At 50.1% G+C, this 16,869-nt stretch overlaps 1 protein-coding gene across 4 annotated transcripts in view; it reads left to right on the top strand.

The window, feature by feature from the left end:
- LOC144592184 (teneurin-3-like) overlaps positions 1-16,869 on the top strand; it is a 2,027,615-nt gene that overhangs the window by 1,931,518 nt on the left and 79,228 nt on the right. For all 4 annotated transcript variants that reach the window (XM_078396656.1, XM_078396657.1, XM_078396658.1 and 1 more), the window contains 3 exons: positions 3,657-3,924; positions 7,794-7,937; positions 16,196-16,445. In XM_078396656.1, coding sequence (XP_078252782.1) covers positions 3,657-3,924; positions 7,794-7,937; positions 16,196-16,445 — 662 coding nt within the window. The remainder of the gene's footprint in view (positions 1-3,656; positions 3,925-7,793; positions 7,938-16,195; positions 16,446-16,869) is intronic.

A 16,869-nucleotide genomic window follows, 5' to 3' on the forward strand; every position in this document is an offset into this window, starting at 1 on the left:
GGTAGAGATGCTGCCTTACAGCGAATGCAGCGCCGGAGACCCGGGTTCCATCCCGACTACGGGCGCCGTCTGTACGGAGTTTGCACGTTCTCCCCGTGACCTGCTTGGGTTTTCTCCGAGATCTTCGGTTTCCTCCCACTCTCCAAAGACGTGCAGGTTTGTAGGTTAATTGGCTTGGAAAATGTAAAAATTGTCCCTAGTGGGTGCAGGATGGTGTTAATGTGTGGGGATCGCTGGGCGGCGCAGACCCGGTGGGCCGAAGGGCATGTTTCTGCGCTGTATCTCTAAATCTAAATCTAAAAAAAAAGAAACAGTTGGACAGGTACATGGAAAGGACGGGTTTGGAGGGTTATGGACCAAGCGCAGGCAAGTGGGACTAGGGTAGCTGGGACATTGTTGGCCGGTTTTTATTCACAAAATGCTGGAGTAACTCAGCGGGTCAGGCAGCATCTCGGGAGAGAACGAATGGGTGACATTTCGGGTCGAGACCCTTCTTCAGACTTCTTCTCGACCCGAAACTTCACCAATTCCTTCTCTCCAGAGATGCTGCCTGACCCGCTGAGTTACTCCAGCACTCTGTGAAACGTCACCTATCCATGTTCTCCACAGATGCTGCCTGACCCGCTGAGTTACTCCAGCACTCTGTGTCTATGGGTGATTTATTGACCAGGAGACCATTCAAAGCTGATCTCCTGAGCGCGACTTTGGAACAGCTTTTATATTCTCCGCTGACAGGATTACACAGAAACTTGATTAACAGATAAACGAGGTGTTGATTACAGAGAATGGAGGTTGCAGAAAGACTTAATTAGGTAACAAACCACAGAATAAAATGATGATCCACAAGTCTGTTATCAGGCAACTGAACCATCCTACCACAACCAGAGAGCAGTGCTGAACTACTATCTACCTCATTGGTGACCCTCGGACTATCTTTAATCAGACTTTACTGGACTTCAATAGATAATAGACAATAGGTGCAGGAGGAGGCCATTCGGCCCTTCGAGCCAGCACCGCTGATCATTCTCAATCAGTACCCCGTTCCTGCCTTCTCCCCATACCCCCTGACTCCGCTATCCTTAAGAGCTCTATCCAGCTCTCTCTTGGATGCATTCAGAGAATTGGCCTCCACTGCCTTCTGAGGCAGAGAATTCCACAGATTCAACACTCTGACTGAAAAAGTTCTTCCTCATCTCAGTTCTAAATGGCCTACCCCTTATTCTTAAACTGTGGCCCCTTGTTCTGGACTCCCCCAACATTGGGAACATGTTTCCTGCCTTTAACGTGTCCAACCCCTTAATAATCTTATACGTACCAATAAGATCTCCTCTCATCCTTCTAAATTCCAGTGTATACAAGCCTAGTCGCTCCAGTCTTTCAACATATGACAGTCCCGCCTTTCCGTGAATTAACCTAGTAAACCTACGCTGCACGCCCTCAATAGCAAGAATATCCTTCCTCAAATTTGGAGACCAAAACTGCACACAGTACTCCAGGTGCGGTCTCACTAGGGCCCTGTACAACTGCAGAAGAACTTCATCTTGCCTAAAACGTTATTCCTTTTATCATGTATCTGTACACTGTACAATAAACTAAACTAAACTATCTGACTTCGTTGACAGGACATCCAATCTGCTGTTACAATGATGGGTGCCTGCGACAACATAGTCAATGAGGTTCCTGAAACTTAGGTGCCTCTACTTTTAGGGTTTGTCTGTTGGACAATCCACATACCTATTTACTAGTTATAAGCAGAATAAAGAATTTAGTTTATTGTCACGTGTACCGAGGTACAGTGAAAAGCTTTTGTTTCCGCTAACCAGTCAGCGGAAAGACAATACATGACTACAATCGAGCCGTCCACAGTGTACAGTGGCGGCACGGTAGCGCAGCGGTAGAGTTGCTGCTTTACAGCGAATGCAGCGCCGGAGACTCAGGTTCGATCCTGACTACGGGTGCTGCACTGTAAGGAGTTTGTACGTTCTCCCCGTGACCTGCGTGGGTTTTCTCCGAGATCTTCGGTTTCCTCCCACACTCCAAAGACGTACGGGTAGGTAGGTTAATTGGCTGGGTAAATGTAAAAATTGTCCCTAGTGGGTGTAGGATAGTGTTAATGTACGGGGATCGCTGGGCGGCACGGACTTGGAGGGCCGAAAAGGCCTGTTTCCAGCTGTATATATATGATATGATATGATATGATAAAGGAACTAATGTTTAGTGCAAGGTAAAGCCATCGATGCCATACATACAGACCACAGTTAAAGTAATTAAAGTTGTTGCTGTAGGAGTAGAGATTAGAGAGTGTGGGGTGATTGTTATGTGTGATTGTAGATCTGCTTCTGTGGCTGGCATGCAAATGGTCGTCTGGGTTGGGAGAGTATATGAGAGTTTGGTTAACAGATACAGCACAGAAACAGGCCCTTCGGCCCACCGAGTCCACACCGACCATCAGTCACCTTGTTCACACAAGTTTATTTTGAAGATACAGTGTGAAAAGAGGCCCTTCGGCCCACCGAGTCCGCGCCGACCAGCGATCCCCGCACACTAACACTATCCTACACCCAAAAGGGCGGTCACGGTGGCGCAGCGGTAGAGTTGCTGCCTTACAGCGAATACAGCGCCGGAGACCCGGGTTCCATCCCGACTACGGGCGCTGTCTGTACGGAGTTTGTACGTTCTCCCCGTGACCTGCGTGGGTTTTCTCTGAGATCTGTCATATGTTGAAAGACTGGAGCGACTAGGCTTATATACACTGGAAGTTAGAAGGATGAGAGGGGATCTTATCGAAACGTATAAGATTATTAAGGGGTTGGACACGTTAGAGGCAGGAAACATGTTCCCGATGTTGGGGGAGTCCAGAACCAGGGATCACAGTTTAAGAATAAGGGGTAGGCCATTTAGAACGGAGATGAGGAAAAACGTTTTCAGTCAGAGATTTGTGAATCTGTGGAACTCTCTGCCTCAGAAGGCAGTGGAGGCCGATTCTCTGAATGCATTCATGAGAGAGCTGGATTGAGCTCTTAAGGATAGCAGAGTTAAGGGGTATGGGGAGAAGGCAGGAACGGGGTACTGATTGAGAATGATCAGCCATGATCACATTGAATGGCGGTGCTGGCTCGAGGGGCCGAATGGCCTCCTCCTGCACCTATTGTCTGTTGTCTATTGACTGTTTCCTCCCACACTCCAAAGACGTGCAGGTTTGTAAGTTAATTGGGGCTTGGTGTAAATGTGAAAATTGTCCCTGGTGTGTGTAGGATAGTGTTAGTGTGTGGGGATCGCCGGTCGGCGTGGACCCGGTGGGTCGAAGGGGCCTGTTTCCGCGCTGTATCTCTAAACTAAACTAAACAAGGTCTATCCTCCGTATTTATTCACAAAATGCTGGAGTAACTCAGCAGGTCAGGCAGCATCTCAGGAGAGAAGGAATGGGTGACGTTTCGGGTCGAGACCCTTCTTCAGACTTCAGTCTCAACCCATTCCTTCTCTCCTGAGATGCTGCCTGACCTGCTGAGTTACTCCAGCATTTTGTGAATAAATACCTTTGATTTGTACCAGCATCTGCAGTTATTTTCTTATAAGTTCTATCCTCCACACAGTACTCCCTCTCTCTCTCTCTCTCCCTTTCCTCTGATTTTCTCCCTCTGGTGTTAAACCCTCAGGTGCTGCACGAGGAGACGGATATCCCGGGCACAGACGTGAAGCTGATGTACCTGAGTTCGCGGGCAGCCGGCTACAAGCCGGTGCTGAAGATCACCATGACCCAGAGCACCGTGCCTTTCAACCTGATGAAGGTCCACCTGATGGTGGCGGTGGTGGGACGGCTCTTCCAGAAGTGGTTCCCCGCGCTGCCCAACCTCGCCTACACCTTCATCTGGGACAAGACCGACGCCTACAACCAAAAGGTCTACGGCCTGTCCGAGGCAGTCGGTAAGTCAGAGCACCTTCGCCTCCAAAAGACACAAGGTGATCAGTGCGGGTGTCAGGGGTGATGGGGAGAAGGCAGGGGAATGGGGTTGGGAGGGAGAGATGGATCACAGAGTCATAGAGTGATACGGTGTGTGGAAACAGGCCCTTCGGCCCAACTCGCCCACACCGCCCAACAATGTCCCATCTACACTAGTCCCACCTGCCTGCGCTTGGTCCATATCCCCCCAAACCTGTCCTGTCCATGTACCTGTCTACCTGTTTCTTAAACGATGGGATAGTCCCAGCATCAACTGGGTGGCACGGTGGCGCAGCGGTAGAGTTGCGAATGCAGCGCCGGAGACCCGGGTTCCATCCCGACTACGGGCGCCGTCTGTACGGAGTTTGTACGTTCTCCCCGTGACCTGCGTGGGTTTTCTCCAAGATCTTCGGTTTCCTCCCACACTCCAAAGACGTGCAGGTTTGTAGGTTAATTGGCTTGGGTAAAATGTAAAAATTGTCCCTAGTGTGTGTAGGATAGTGTTAGTGTGTGGGGATCGCTGGGCGGCACGGACTCGGTGGGCCGAAGGGCCTGTTTCCGCACTGTATCTCTGTATCTCTAAAACCTCCTCTGGCAGCTTGTTCCTTGCACCCACCACCCTCTGTGTGAAAAACCTACCCCTCGGATTCCTATTAAACCTTTCCCCCTTCACCTTGCAACCATGTCCTAGAAACATAGAAACATAGAAAATAGGTGCAGGAGGAGGCCATTCGGCCCGTCGAGCCAGCACCGCCATTCATTGTGATCATGGCTGATCATTCACAATCAGTACCCCGTTCCTGCCTTCTCCCCATATCCCTTGATTTCTTTAGCCCTGAGAGCTAAATCTAACTCTCTCAAAGTGATGAGCAGAATTAGACCATTCGGCCCATCATTACTACCCCGCCATTCAATCATGGCTGATCTATCTCTCCCTCGCAACCCCATTCTCCTGCCTTCTCCCCATATCTTCTGACACCCGTACTAATCAAAAATCTATCTATCACTGCCTTAGAGTCATAGAGTGATACAGTGTGGAAACAGGCCCTTCGACCCAACTCGCCCACACCGACCAACAATGTCCCAGCTACACTAGTCCCACCTGCCTGAGCTTGGTTTATATCCCTCCAAACCTGTCCTATCCATGTACCTGTCCAACTGTTTCTTTGACGTTGGGTTAGTCCCAGCCTCAACTACCTCCTTAGGCAGCTTGTTCCATACACCCACCACCCTCTGTGTGAAAAAGTTACCCCTTGGATTCCTATTAAATCTTTTCCCCTTCGCCTTGAACCCATGTCCTTTGGTCCTCGATTCCCCTGATTAGCCATGATTGAATGTCGGAGTAGACCTGATGGGCCGAATGGCCTAGTTCTGCTGACATTACTTATGAACGGTATGGGCAAAATGGGCCGAAGGGCCTGTTTCCGTGCTGTTATTTCTGTAATATGTGCCTGTCGTCACCTTCGTCGAAATGAGTGAAGCCATCACAGACTAAAATACAGGCTTGCCTACTCTTGGTTTGGGAAGGACGGCACGGTGGCGCAGCGGTAGAGTTGCTGCCTCACAGCGCCAGACACCCAGGTTCCATCCCGACTACGGGCGCTGTCTGTACGGAGTTTGTACGTTCTACCTGTAACCTGCGTGGGTTTTCTCCGGGTGCTCTGGTTTCCTCCCACACTCCAAAGACGTACAGGTTTGTTGGTTAATTGGCTTGGTATCAATGTAAAATGTGTTCCTAGTGGGTGTAGGATAGTGTTAATGGGTGGGGATCATTGGTCAGCGGTGGGCCGAAGAACTAGTTTGGTTTCGAGATACAGCGCGGAAACAGGGCCCTTCAGCCCACCGAGTCCGCGCCGACCAGCGATCCCCGCACACTGACACTACCCTACGCACACCAGGGGAGTTTCGTTTTACATTTATACCAAGCCAATTAACCTACAAACCTGCACGTCTTTGGAGTGTGGGAGGAAACCGAAGATCTCGGAGAAAACCCACGCAGGTCACGGGGAGAACATACGGACAGCGCCCGTGGTCAGGATCGAACCCGGGACCCCGATGCTGTGAGGCAGTAGCTCTACCACTGTGCCCTAGTCTGTTTCCAATAGACAATAGGTGCAGGAGGAGGCCATTCGGCCCTTCGAACCAGCACCGCCATTCAATGTGATCATGGCTGATCATTCTCAATCAGTACCCCGTTCCTGCCTTTTCCCCATACCCCCTGACTCCGCTATCCTTAAGAGCTCTATCTAGCTCTCTCTTGAATGCATTCAGAGAATTGGTCTCCACTGCCTTCTGAGGCAGAGAATTCCACAGATTCACAACTCTCTGACTGAAAAAGGTTTCTCCTCATCTCCGTTCTAAATGGCCTACCCCTTATTCTTAAACTGTGGCCCCTTGTTCTGGACTCCCCCAACATTGGGAACATGTTTCCTGCCTCTAACGTGTCCAACCCCTTAATAATCTTATTCTGCGCTGTATCTCTAAACTATCTCTAAACCAAAGATTGCCTCTGATTAAAATGTTCCAGGAAGTCTGAGCTGGATGTTATTAACAGGGTCCCTGGCTCCCAGCAGTAATACCTGACGCTCAGTAAAAAGGTTGATCATGTCACTGGTGTTAATTAATGGCACGAGCTGCAAGAAATCAGTCTCCACAAGATCTCTGAGGAGTCTTGTTTTCAAACGGAGACTTTTAAAATTAAGTGATTTTCAAACCACAGAGTGTTGAAATAGCTGGAGATTTTAAAATGCAATCACGAGGCCAGGCTTTTCATGGTCACATTCACACACTTTGCAGGAGGATGAGGGGGGATCTTATAGATAGGGTTGCCAACTGTCCCGTATTAGCCGGGACATCCCGTATTTTGGGCTAAATTCGTTTGTCCCATACAGGACCGCCCTTGTTCAGTATTAGGCCCGGGGGGGACTGTAGGCACGGACGCTGTAGGCCCGGACGCTGTAGGCCCGGACACTGTAGGCCCGGACGCTGTAGGCCCGGACGCTGTAGGCCCGGACGCTGTAGGCCCGGACGCTGTAGGCCCGGACGCTGTGGGCACCGACACTGTAGATCCCAACAATTTAGGTCCCGACACTCGAGGTTACCGACATTTTACCTATGGACAGTGTAGGCCCGGAGGCCCGGGCGCCGCCTGACGGAGATTGCATAGCAACCCGCCACCCGGCCCAGGCGACGAAGAGGGTCAGTCTGAAGAAGGGTCACGACCCGAAACATCACCCATTCCTTCTCTACCGAGTTGCTGCCTGTCCCGCTGAGTTACTCCAGCATTTTGTGTCTACCTCTGATTTGAACCAGCAGCTGCAGTTTTTTTCCCTACATTATCCATGTATCTGTCATAGAAACAATAGACAATAGACAATAGGTGCAGGAGGAGGCCATTCGGCCCTTCGAGCCAGCACCGCCATTCAATGTGATCATGGCTGATCATTCTCAATCAGTACCCCGTTCCTGCCTTCTCCCCATACCCCCTGACTCCGCTATCCTTAAGAGCTCTATCTAGCTCTCCCTTGAAGGCATCCAGAGAATTGGCCTCCACTGCCCTCTGTAGCAGAGAATTCCACAAATTCACGACTCTCTGGGTGGAAAAGGTTTCTTCTCACCTCAGTTTTAAATGTCCAAATGTTTGTTTTTTAACATTGTGACATCAGTGACTAAATTTTGTCTTCTCTGTATTAACTTTAATTTATATGCTGTAACTGTGATTCTTTTTTTTTGCACAATCCGCAGGCGTTGCCACTTTCATTTCACTGCACATCGTGTATGTGCGTGTGACAAATAAAGTTGACTTGACTTGATCTTTATTGCCCAGTCACACTTGCCTTTCTCTCCTCCCCAGTGTCGGTTGGCTATGAATACGAGTCATGCCTGGACCTTATCCTCTGGGAAAAGCGGACCGCGGTCCTTCAGGGGTACGAGCTGGACTCTGCCAACATGGGAGGATGGTCGCTCGACAAACACCACGTCTTAGACGTTGAAAACGGTAAGCTGGGGGGGAGAGTCCAGAACCAGGGGCCGATTAGGAGAAGGGGAGATGCAACGTGACCTGGGTGTCGTGGTACACCAGTCATTGAAAGTAGGCATGCAGGTGCAGCAGGCAGTGAAGAAAGCAAATGGTATGTTGGCATTCATAGCGAGGGGATTTGAGTATAGGAGCAGGGAGGTTCTGCTGCAGTTGTACAGGGCATTGGTGAGACCACACCTGGAGTATTGCGTACAGTTTTGGTCTCCTAATCTGAGGAAAGACATTCTTGCCATAGAGGGAGTACAGAGAAGGTTCACCAGATTTATCCCTGGGATGGCAGGACTTTCATATGCAGAAAGACTGGATAGACTCGGCTTGTACTTGCTGGAATTTAGAAGATTGAGGGGGGATCTTATAGAAACTTACAAAATTCTTAAGGGGTTGGACAGGCTAGATGCAGGAAGATTGTTCCCGATGATGGGGAAGTCCAGAACAAGGGGTCACAGTTTAAGGATAAGGGGGAAGTCTTTTAGGACCGAGATGAGAAAACATTTCTTCACACAGAGAGTGGTGAATCTGTGGAATTCTCTGCCACAGAAGGTAATTGAGGCCAGTTCATTGGCGATATTTAAGAGGGAGTTAGATGTGGCCCTTGTGGCTAAAGGGATCAGGGGGTATGGAGAGAAGGCAGGTACGGGATACTGAGTTGGATGATCAGCCATGATCATATTGAATGGCGGTGCAGGCTCGAAGGGCCGAATGGCCTACTCCTGCACCTATTTTCTTTGTTTCTATGTTTCTATCTATGGAGAACGTGGATAGGAGACGTTTCAGGTCGGGAACCTTCTTCAGACTAATTGTAGGGGGGGGGGGGTGAAAACTGGAAGAGAGGAGGGCAGGATAAAGCCTGCTGAGAATGTTGGGGGAGTCCAGAACCAGGGGCCACAGTATAACGAAATAAAGTTATGAATTTGTGGGATTCTCTGCCACAGAGGGCAGTGGAGGCCAATTCACTGGATGAATTCAAAAGAAAGTTAGATAGAGCTCTAGGGGCTAGTGGAATCAAGGGATATGGGGAGAAGACTATTGAGGGAGTGCAGCGTAGGTTCACTAGGTTAATTCCCGGGATGGCGGGACTGTCGTATGTTGATAGAGTGGAGCGACTTAAGGATAGCGGAGTGAGGGGGTATGGGGAGAAGGCAGGAACGGGGGTACTGATTGAGAGTGATCAGCCATGATCGCATTGAATGGCGGTGCTGGCTCAAAGGGCTGAATGGCCTACTCCTGCACCTATTGTCTATTGTCTATTGTCTATTGACTAGGCTTGTATACACTGGAATTTAGAAGGATGAGAGGGGATCTTATTGAAACATATAAGATTATTAAGGGATTGGACACGCCAGAGGCAGGAAACGTTCCCAATGTTGGGGGAGTCCAGAACAAGGGGCCACAGTTTAAGAATAAGGGGTAGGCCATTTAGAACGGAGATGAGGAAAAACATTTTCACCCAAAGAGTTGTGAATCTGTGGAATTCTCTGCCTCAGAAGGCAGTGGAGGCCAAGTATCTGAATGCATTCAAGAGAACGCTAGATAGAGCTCTAAAGGATAGCGGAGACAGGGGGTATGGGGAGAAGGTAGGAACGGGGTACTGATTGTGGATGATCAGCCATGATCACAATGAATGGCGGTGCTGGCTCGAAGGGCCAAATGGCCTCCCTCTGCACCTATTTTCTATGTCTATGTCTATCTGTCTGCGGCATCAAACAAAAACAATGGTTCAGTGCTACTTTACTGTTGCCTGTACCTCAGTACGTCGCGGCACGGTGGCGCAGCGGTAGATTTGCTGCCTCACAGGGCCAGAGACCCGGGTTCCATCCTGGCTACAGGTGCTGCCTGTACGTAGTTTGTGCGTTCTCCCCGTCACCGCGTGCTCTGGTTTCCACCCACACTCCAAAAATGTGCAGGTTTATACGTGGCTTCTGTAAATTGCCCTGGGTGTGCAGGATACAACTAATGTGCGGGGAACGCTGGTCAGGGGTAGACTCTGTGGGGCCGAAGGGCCTGTTTCTGTGATGTATCTCTAAATTAAACTAAATTAAACAATTTTTTTTTAAATGTTAGTTTAGTTTAGTTTAGAGATACAGCGCGGAAACAGGCCTTTCGGCCCACCGGGTCCGCGCCGAACCAGCGATCCCCGCGCACTAACACTATCCTACACACACTAGGGACAATTTTTACATTTTATACCGAGCCAATTAACCTACAAACCTGCACGTCTTTGGAGTGTGGGAGGAAACCGAAGATCTCGGTGAAAACCCACGCAGGCCACGGGAGGAACGTGCAAAGTCCAGCACCCGTAGTCGGAATGGAACACGGGTCTCCGGCGCTGCATTCGCTGTAAGGCAGCGACTCTACCGCTGCGCCACCGTGACTGCCCCAAACGTTAGTCTTAACTTGCCGATCATGGCCTGTTTTCCTGGCGGAGGCTGTGGGCGGGAGTTGCAGGGGTCGGCCTGGCCTGGCGACGTGATGAGTTAGCGTTGGGGCAGCGAGCAGTCGGACTGAATCACTGGGAGAAAAAGACACAGAGTGCTGGAGTAACTCAGCGGGTCAGGCAGCATCTGTGGAGAACATGGAGAGGTGACGTTTTACAGAGTGCTGGAGTAACTCAGCGGGTCAGGCAGCATCTGTGGAGAACATGGAGAGGTGACGTTTTACAGAGTGCTGGAGTAACTCAGCGGGTCAGGCAGCATCTCTGGAGAACATGGATCGGTGACGTTTTACAGAGTGCTGGAGTAACTCAGCGGGTCAGGCAGCATCTGTGGAGAACATGGATAGGTGACGTCTCGGGTCAGGCCCTTCACAGATTGGACATGGATCGATGACCTTTCGAGTTGGGACCCTTCTTCAAACTCTTCAGATTGAGACCCCGTTAGCGATACAGTGCGGAAACACGCCCTTCTCCCCACCGAGTCCGTGCCGATCACGACCCCCCCGTATACGCACACTTTCCTACACACACTAGAGACAATTTACCATTTTTACCGAAGCCAATTAACCTACAAACCTGTGCGTCTTTGGAGTGTGGGAGGAAACCGAAGATCTCGGTGAAAACCCACGCAGGTCACGGGGAGAACGTACAAACTCCGTACAGACAGCGCCCGTAGTCAGGATTGAACCCGGGTCTCTGGCGCTGTGAGGCAGCAGCTCTACCCGCCCCTCTTCAGAGTCACCGAGTTACTCCAGCACTTTGTGTCTTTTTCTGTGAACCAGCATCTGCAGTTCCTTGTGTCTCCGTGGTTCATTGGGTAATTGTCCATCCATCTCGTTTGGTGATCGGATGATTGCATGTGAGTGATTTCATGGACTTAAACTTGATATGAAATAAAGAACAAAACTGGACGAAATTACCGTACCATATTGAATTCTGCAGCTTCAAGTAACTTGATTTCCGTCGAGGTTCAGTTCTCGGTTTATTAATGTTACGTGTACCAGTGGGGAACCAAGCACTGAATGCTATCCAATCCAATCAGATACACTACACAAAAAAGCAGTCATGTCAAACACAAGTATAATAGGTAAAGTAAAGGGGAAGATACACAGCGTAGACTTGTCCCACCTCGGCCATTCCTTCCTCTCCCCGCTCCCGCCCGGCAGAAGGTCCAGAAGCTTGAAAGCGCGCACCACCAGACTCAGGGACAGCTTCTTCCCCCTCTGTTATCAGGCTTCTGAACGGCCCTTCCATCAGTTATAGAAGTGTGAAAACGCACACCTCCAGATTCAGGGACACTTTCTTCCCGGCTGTTATCAGGCAACTGAACCACCCTACCACAACCAGAGAGCAGTGCTGAACTACTATCTACCTCATTGGTGACCCTCGGACTATCCTTGATCGGACTTTGCTGGCTTTACCTTGCACCGAAACGTTATTTATGTTATTCCCTTTATCCTGGATCTGTACACTGTGGACGGCTCGATTGTAATATTGCATAATCTTTCCGCTGACTGGTTAGCACGCAACAAAAGATTTTCACTGTACCTCGGTACACGTGACAATAAACGACACCAAACTTAGTTAGATTCACCTCTACCCCATTGCGGACATTGGACTTTGTCTGTGGAACTGATGCGCTACAATGCTGAGAACTATATTCTGCACTCTGTATCTTCCCCTCTGCTCCAACTAATGTATTCGAGTTTGGCTCAATTGTATTTGTATATGGTATTATCTGATACTTAATTGTATTTTTCTGTATCGTATCATCTGATTTGATTGAATAGACAATGGACAATAGGTGCAGGAGGAGGCCATTCGGCCCTTCGAGCCAGCACCGCCATTCACCGTGATCATGGCTGATCATCCACATTCAGTACACCGTTCCTGCCTTCTCCCCATACCCCCTGATTCCGCTATCCTTAAGAGCTCTATCTAGCTCTCTCTTGATAGCATGCAAAACAAACCTTTTCCCTGTACACCACCTCCAGATTCAGGGACAGTTTCTTCCCAGCTGTTATCAGGCAATTGAATCATCCTACCACAACCAGAGAGCAGTGCTGGACTTTGCTGCTTTTACAATAGACAATAGATAGACAATAAACAAAAGGTGCAGGAGGAGGCCATTCGGCCCTTCGAGCCAGCACCACCATTCAATGTGATCATGGCTGATCATTCTCAATCAGTACCCCGTTCCTGCCTTCTCCCCATACCCCCTGACTCCACTATCCTTAAGAGCTCTATCTAGCTCTCTCTTGAATGCATTCAGAGAATTGGCCTCCACTGCCTTCTGAGGCAGAGAATTCCACAGATTCACAACTCTCTGACTGAAAAAGTTTTTCCTCGTCTCCGTTCTAAATGGCCTACCCCTTATTCCTAAACTGTGGCCCCTTGCACTGAACGCTATTCCCTTACCATGTATCTGTGCACACTGTAAATGGCTCGATTGTCATCATGTATTGTCTTTCCGCTGACTGGTTAACACGCAATAAAAAGCTTTTCACGGTACCTGGGTACACGTGACAGTAAACGAAACTGAAACTAAAGCCTTCCTAATTACCAGCCATTATCTAAAACTTGTGTTCAGTCGGTTGTTCCTTGATCGGCCCGAGGCACATCGAGCCTACTTGACCAACTCGCCTGAAATCAAAACCCCGCTGTTTATAGTTCAGCCCATCAAACTGCAGGTGACTGTCAAATCATTTCCCCCTCTCGGACACTGATGCGGCCTTGACATTTCAAGAGTGATTTTATCCGCATCCTCTCTGCGTGATTGCTGGAGGCAGAGCCTGTCTTCATCAATTGTTTTGATCGGTGTGGTCTCATGTGAAATTTAAATTTGGCTTCATGATTTATGATGATGACTTTGTCCCATCAAGGGGGTCGGCTGATTCCGTGTGACAATGACAAAGCTGGACGTGTCTTCTCCTTCCCCCCCCCCCCATCACCCCTCTCCTCCCTTCCTACCCCTGCCCCCCCACCCCCTCTCTCCTCCCTTCCTCCCCCCCCAACCCCTCTCCCCCTTCCTCACCCTCCACCCACCTCTCTCTCCTCCCTTTCTCCCCCTCCCCCCCCACCCCTTCCTCCCCCTCCCCCCCACCTCTCTCCCCTCCCTCCGCCTCCTCCCCTCCCTCCCTCTCCCCCACACCCCTCTCCACTCCCTTCCTCACCCTCCCCCCCACCCCTCTCTCCCCTCCCTTCCTCCCCCACCCCTCTCTCCTCCCTCCCACCCCTCTCTCCTCCCCCACACCTCTCTCCTCCCCCCCACCCCTCTCTCCTCCCCACCCCTCTCTCCTCCCCCACACCCCTCTCTCCTCCCCCCATCCCTCTCCTCTCTCCTCCCCCCCCACCCCCCTCCCTCCCTTTCCCCCACACCCCTCTCCACTCCCTTCCTCCCCCCTCCTTTACTTTAGTTTAGTATCGTTCAGAGATACAGCACGGAAACAGGCCCTTCAGCCCACCGGGTCCACGAAGACCAGCGATCCCCGCACACTAACACTATCCTACACCCACTAGGAACAATATTTACAACAAGCCAATTAACCTACAAACCTGCACGTCTTTGGACTGTGGGAGGAAACTGAAGATCTTGGAGAAAACCCACGCAGGTCACGGGGAGAACGTACAAACTCCGTACAGACAGGGCCCGTAATCAGGATGGAACCCAGGTCTCTGGCGCTGTGAGGCAGCAACTCAACCGCTGCGCCACGTGCCACCCCTCAGTTTCAGTTCAGTTTAGTTTATTGTCACGTGTACCGAGGTACAGTGAAAAGCTTTTGTTGCGTGCTAACCAGTCAGCGGAAAGACAATACATGATTACAATCGAGCCGTCCACAGTGTACAGATACATGATAAGGGAATAACGTTCAGTGCAAGGTAAAGCCAGCAAAGTCCGATCAAGGATAGTCCGAGGGACAACGGAGGTAGATAGTAGTTCAGCACAGCTCTCTGGTTGTGGTAGGATGGTTCAGTTGCCTGATAACAGCCGGGAAGAAACTGTCCCTGAATCTGGAGGTGTGCGTTTTCACACTTCTGTACCTCTTGCCCGATGGGAGAGGGGAGAAGAGGGAGTGGCCGGGGTGAGACTGGTCCTTGATTATGCTGCTGGCTGGGTTACTCCAGCTTTTTACAGCGCCGGAGACCCGGGTTCGATCACGACTACGGGCGCTGTCTGTGCAGAGTTTGTACGTTCTCCGATATCTTCGGTTTCCTCCCGCACTCCAAAGATGTAAAGGTTTGTCGGGTGATTTTGGCCTGGTATAAATGTAAATTGTCCCTAGTGTGTGTCGGGCAGTGTTAGTGTGTGGGGATCGCTGGTCGGCGCGGTCTCGGTGGTCCGAAGGGCCTGTTTCCGTGCCGTATCTCGAAACTAAACTAAAGATGGACACAAAAAGCTGGAGTAACAGACAGCATCTGCGGAGAAAAGGAATCGGCGACGTTTCAGGTCGAGAACCTTCTTCAGACTAAAATAAAACTACATATAAACTCAGCGGGTCAGACAACTCAGCGGGACTAACTCAGCGGGTCAGACAACATCTCTGGAGAAAACAAACATGTGAGACTTCAGACTAAGAGTCAGGGGGAGGGGAAAAAAGAGATGTAGACAGTGATATAGAGAGAGATAGAACAAATGAATGGAAGATACTGTAAGTAACGAAGATAAATGAGACAGGCCATTGTTAGCTGTGGCCCAGGTGAAAACGAGTTACAGACAATGAGACTCGACAAGACAACGGTAGAGTTGCTGCCTTACAGCGAATGCAGCGCCGGAGACTCAGGTTCGATCCCGACTACGGGCTCCGTCTGTACGGAGTTTGTACGTTCTCCCCGTGACCTGCGTGGGTTTTTCCGAGATTTCCTCCCGCACTAAAAAGACGTACAGGTTTGTTGGTTAATTGGCTTGGTATAAATGTAAAATTGTCCCTAGTGGGTGTAGGATAGTGTTAGTGTGCGGGGATCGCTGGTCGGCGCGGACCCGGTGGGCTGAAAGGGCCTGTTTCCGCGCTGTATCTCTAAACTGAACTAAGACCGTAATGGTGTATCCTTATTGTTTTGACGTGTTTATGCTTTATTCTTAATTGTTAACTGTATGTTTGTGTTGTTATTTGTGAACGGAGCACCAAGGCACATTCCTTGTATGTGCACATACTTGGCCAATAAACTCATTCACTCATTCATTCATTTATTCATTCTAAAGTAACGATGATAGATGAGACAGGCCATTGTGGCCTAGGTGAAAATGAGTCACAGACAATGAGACTCAACAAGACGGCTAAACTACCGCCAGTAATTTGAGCCTAATATCGCCAGTAATATCGAAACGTATAAGATTATTAAGGGGTTGGACACGTTAGAGGCAGGAAACATGTTCCCAATGTTGGGGGAGTCCAGAACAAGAGGCCACATTTTAAGAATAAGGGGTCGGCCATTTAGAACAGAGATGAGGAAAAACTTTTTCAGTCAGAGAGTTGTGAATCTGTGGAATTCTCTGCCTCAGAGGGCAGTGGAGGCCAATTCTCTGAATGTATTCAAGAGAGAGCTAGATAAAGCTCTTAAGGATAGTGGAGTCAGGGGGTATGGGGAGAAGGCAGGAACGGGGTACTGATTGAGAATGATCAGCCATGATCACATTGAATGGCGGTGTTGGCTCGAAGGGCCGAATGGCCTCCTCCTGCACCTATTGTCTATTGTCTATAGGTGAAAACGAGTTACAGACAACGAGACTCAACAAGACGGCTAAACTACCGCCAGTAATTTGAGCCATCTGTCCACTTTCCACCAGGGATTCTGTACAAGGGCAATGGTGAGAACCAGTTCATCTCACAGCAGCCGGCAGTGATCAGCTGCATCATGGGGAATGGGAGGAGACGGAGTATATCGTGCCCCAGCTGCAACGGGCAATCGGAGGGCAACAAGCTGCTGGCGCCCGTGGCCTTGGCCTGTGGCAACGACGGGAGCCTGTTCATCGGCGACTTCAACTACATCCGCCGCGTCTTCCCCTCCGGAAACGTCACCAGCATCCTCGAGATGAGGTAGGTCAACATCACGGTCGGTCGGTCCGACGCACAGCGCTGGGGTGACTCAGCGGGATGGGCAAGGCAGCGCCTCCGGCCAAAAGGAACTAGGTTAATTCCTGGAATGGCGGGACTGTCGTATGTTGAAAGGCTGGAGCGATTGGGCTTGTATACACTGGAATTTAGAAGGATGAGGGGGGATCTTATTGAAACATATAAGATAATTAGGGGATTGGACACATTAGAGGCAGGAAACATGTTCCCAATGTTGGGGGAGTCCAGAACAAGGGGCCACAGTTTAAGAATAAGGGGTAGGCCATTTAGAACTGAGACGAGGAAGAACTTTTTCAGTCAGAGAGTGGTGAAGGTGTGGAATTCTCTGCCTCAGAAGGCAGTGGAGGCCAGTTCGTTGAATGCTTTCAAGAGAGAGCTGGATAGAGCT

Source organism: Rhinoraja longicauda, chromosome 3, assembly GCF_053455715.1.
Source record: "Rhinoraja longicauda isolate Sanriku21f chromosome 3, sRhiLon1.1, whole genome shotgun sequence".
Taxonomy (NCBI): domain Eukaryota; kingdom Metazoa; phylum Chordata; class Chondrichthyes; order Rajiformes; family Arhynchobatidae; genus Rhinoraja; species Rhinoraja longicauda.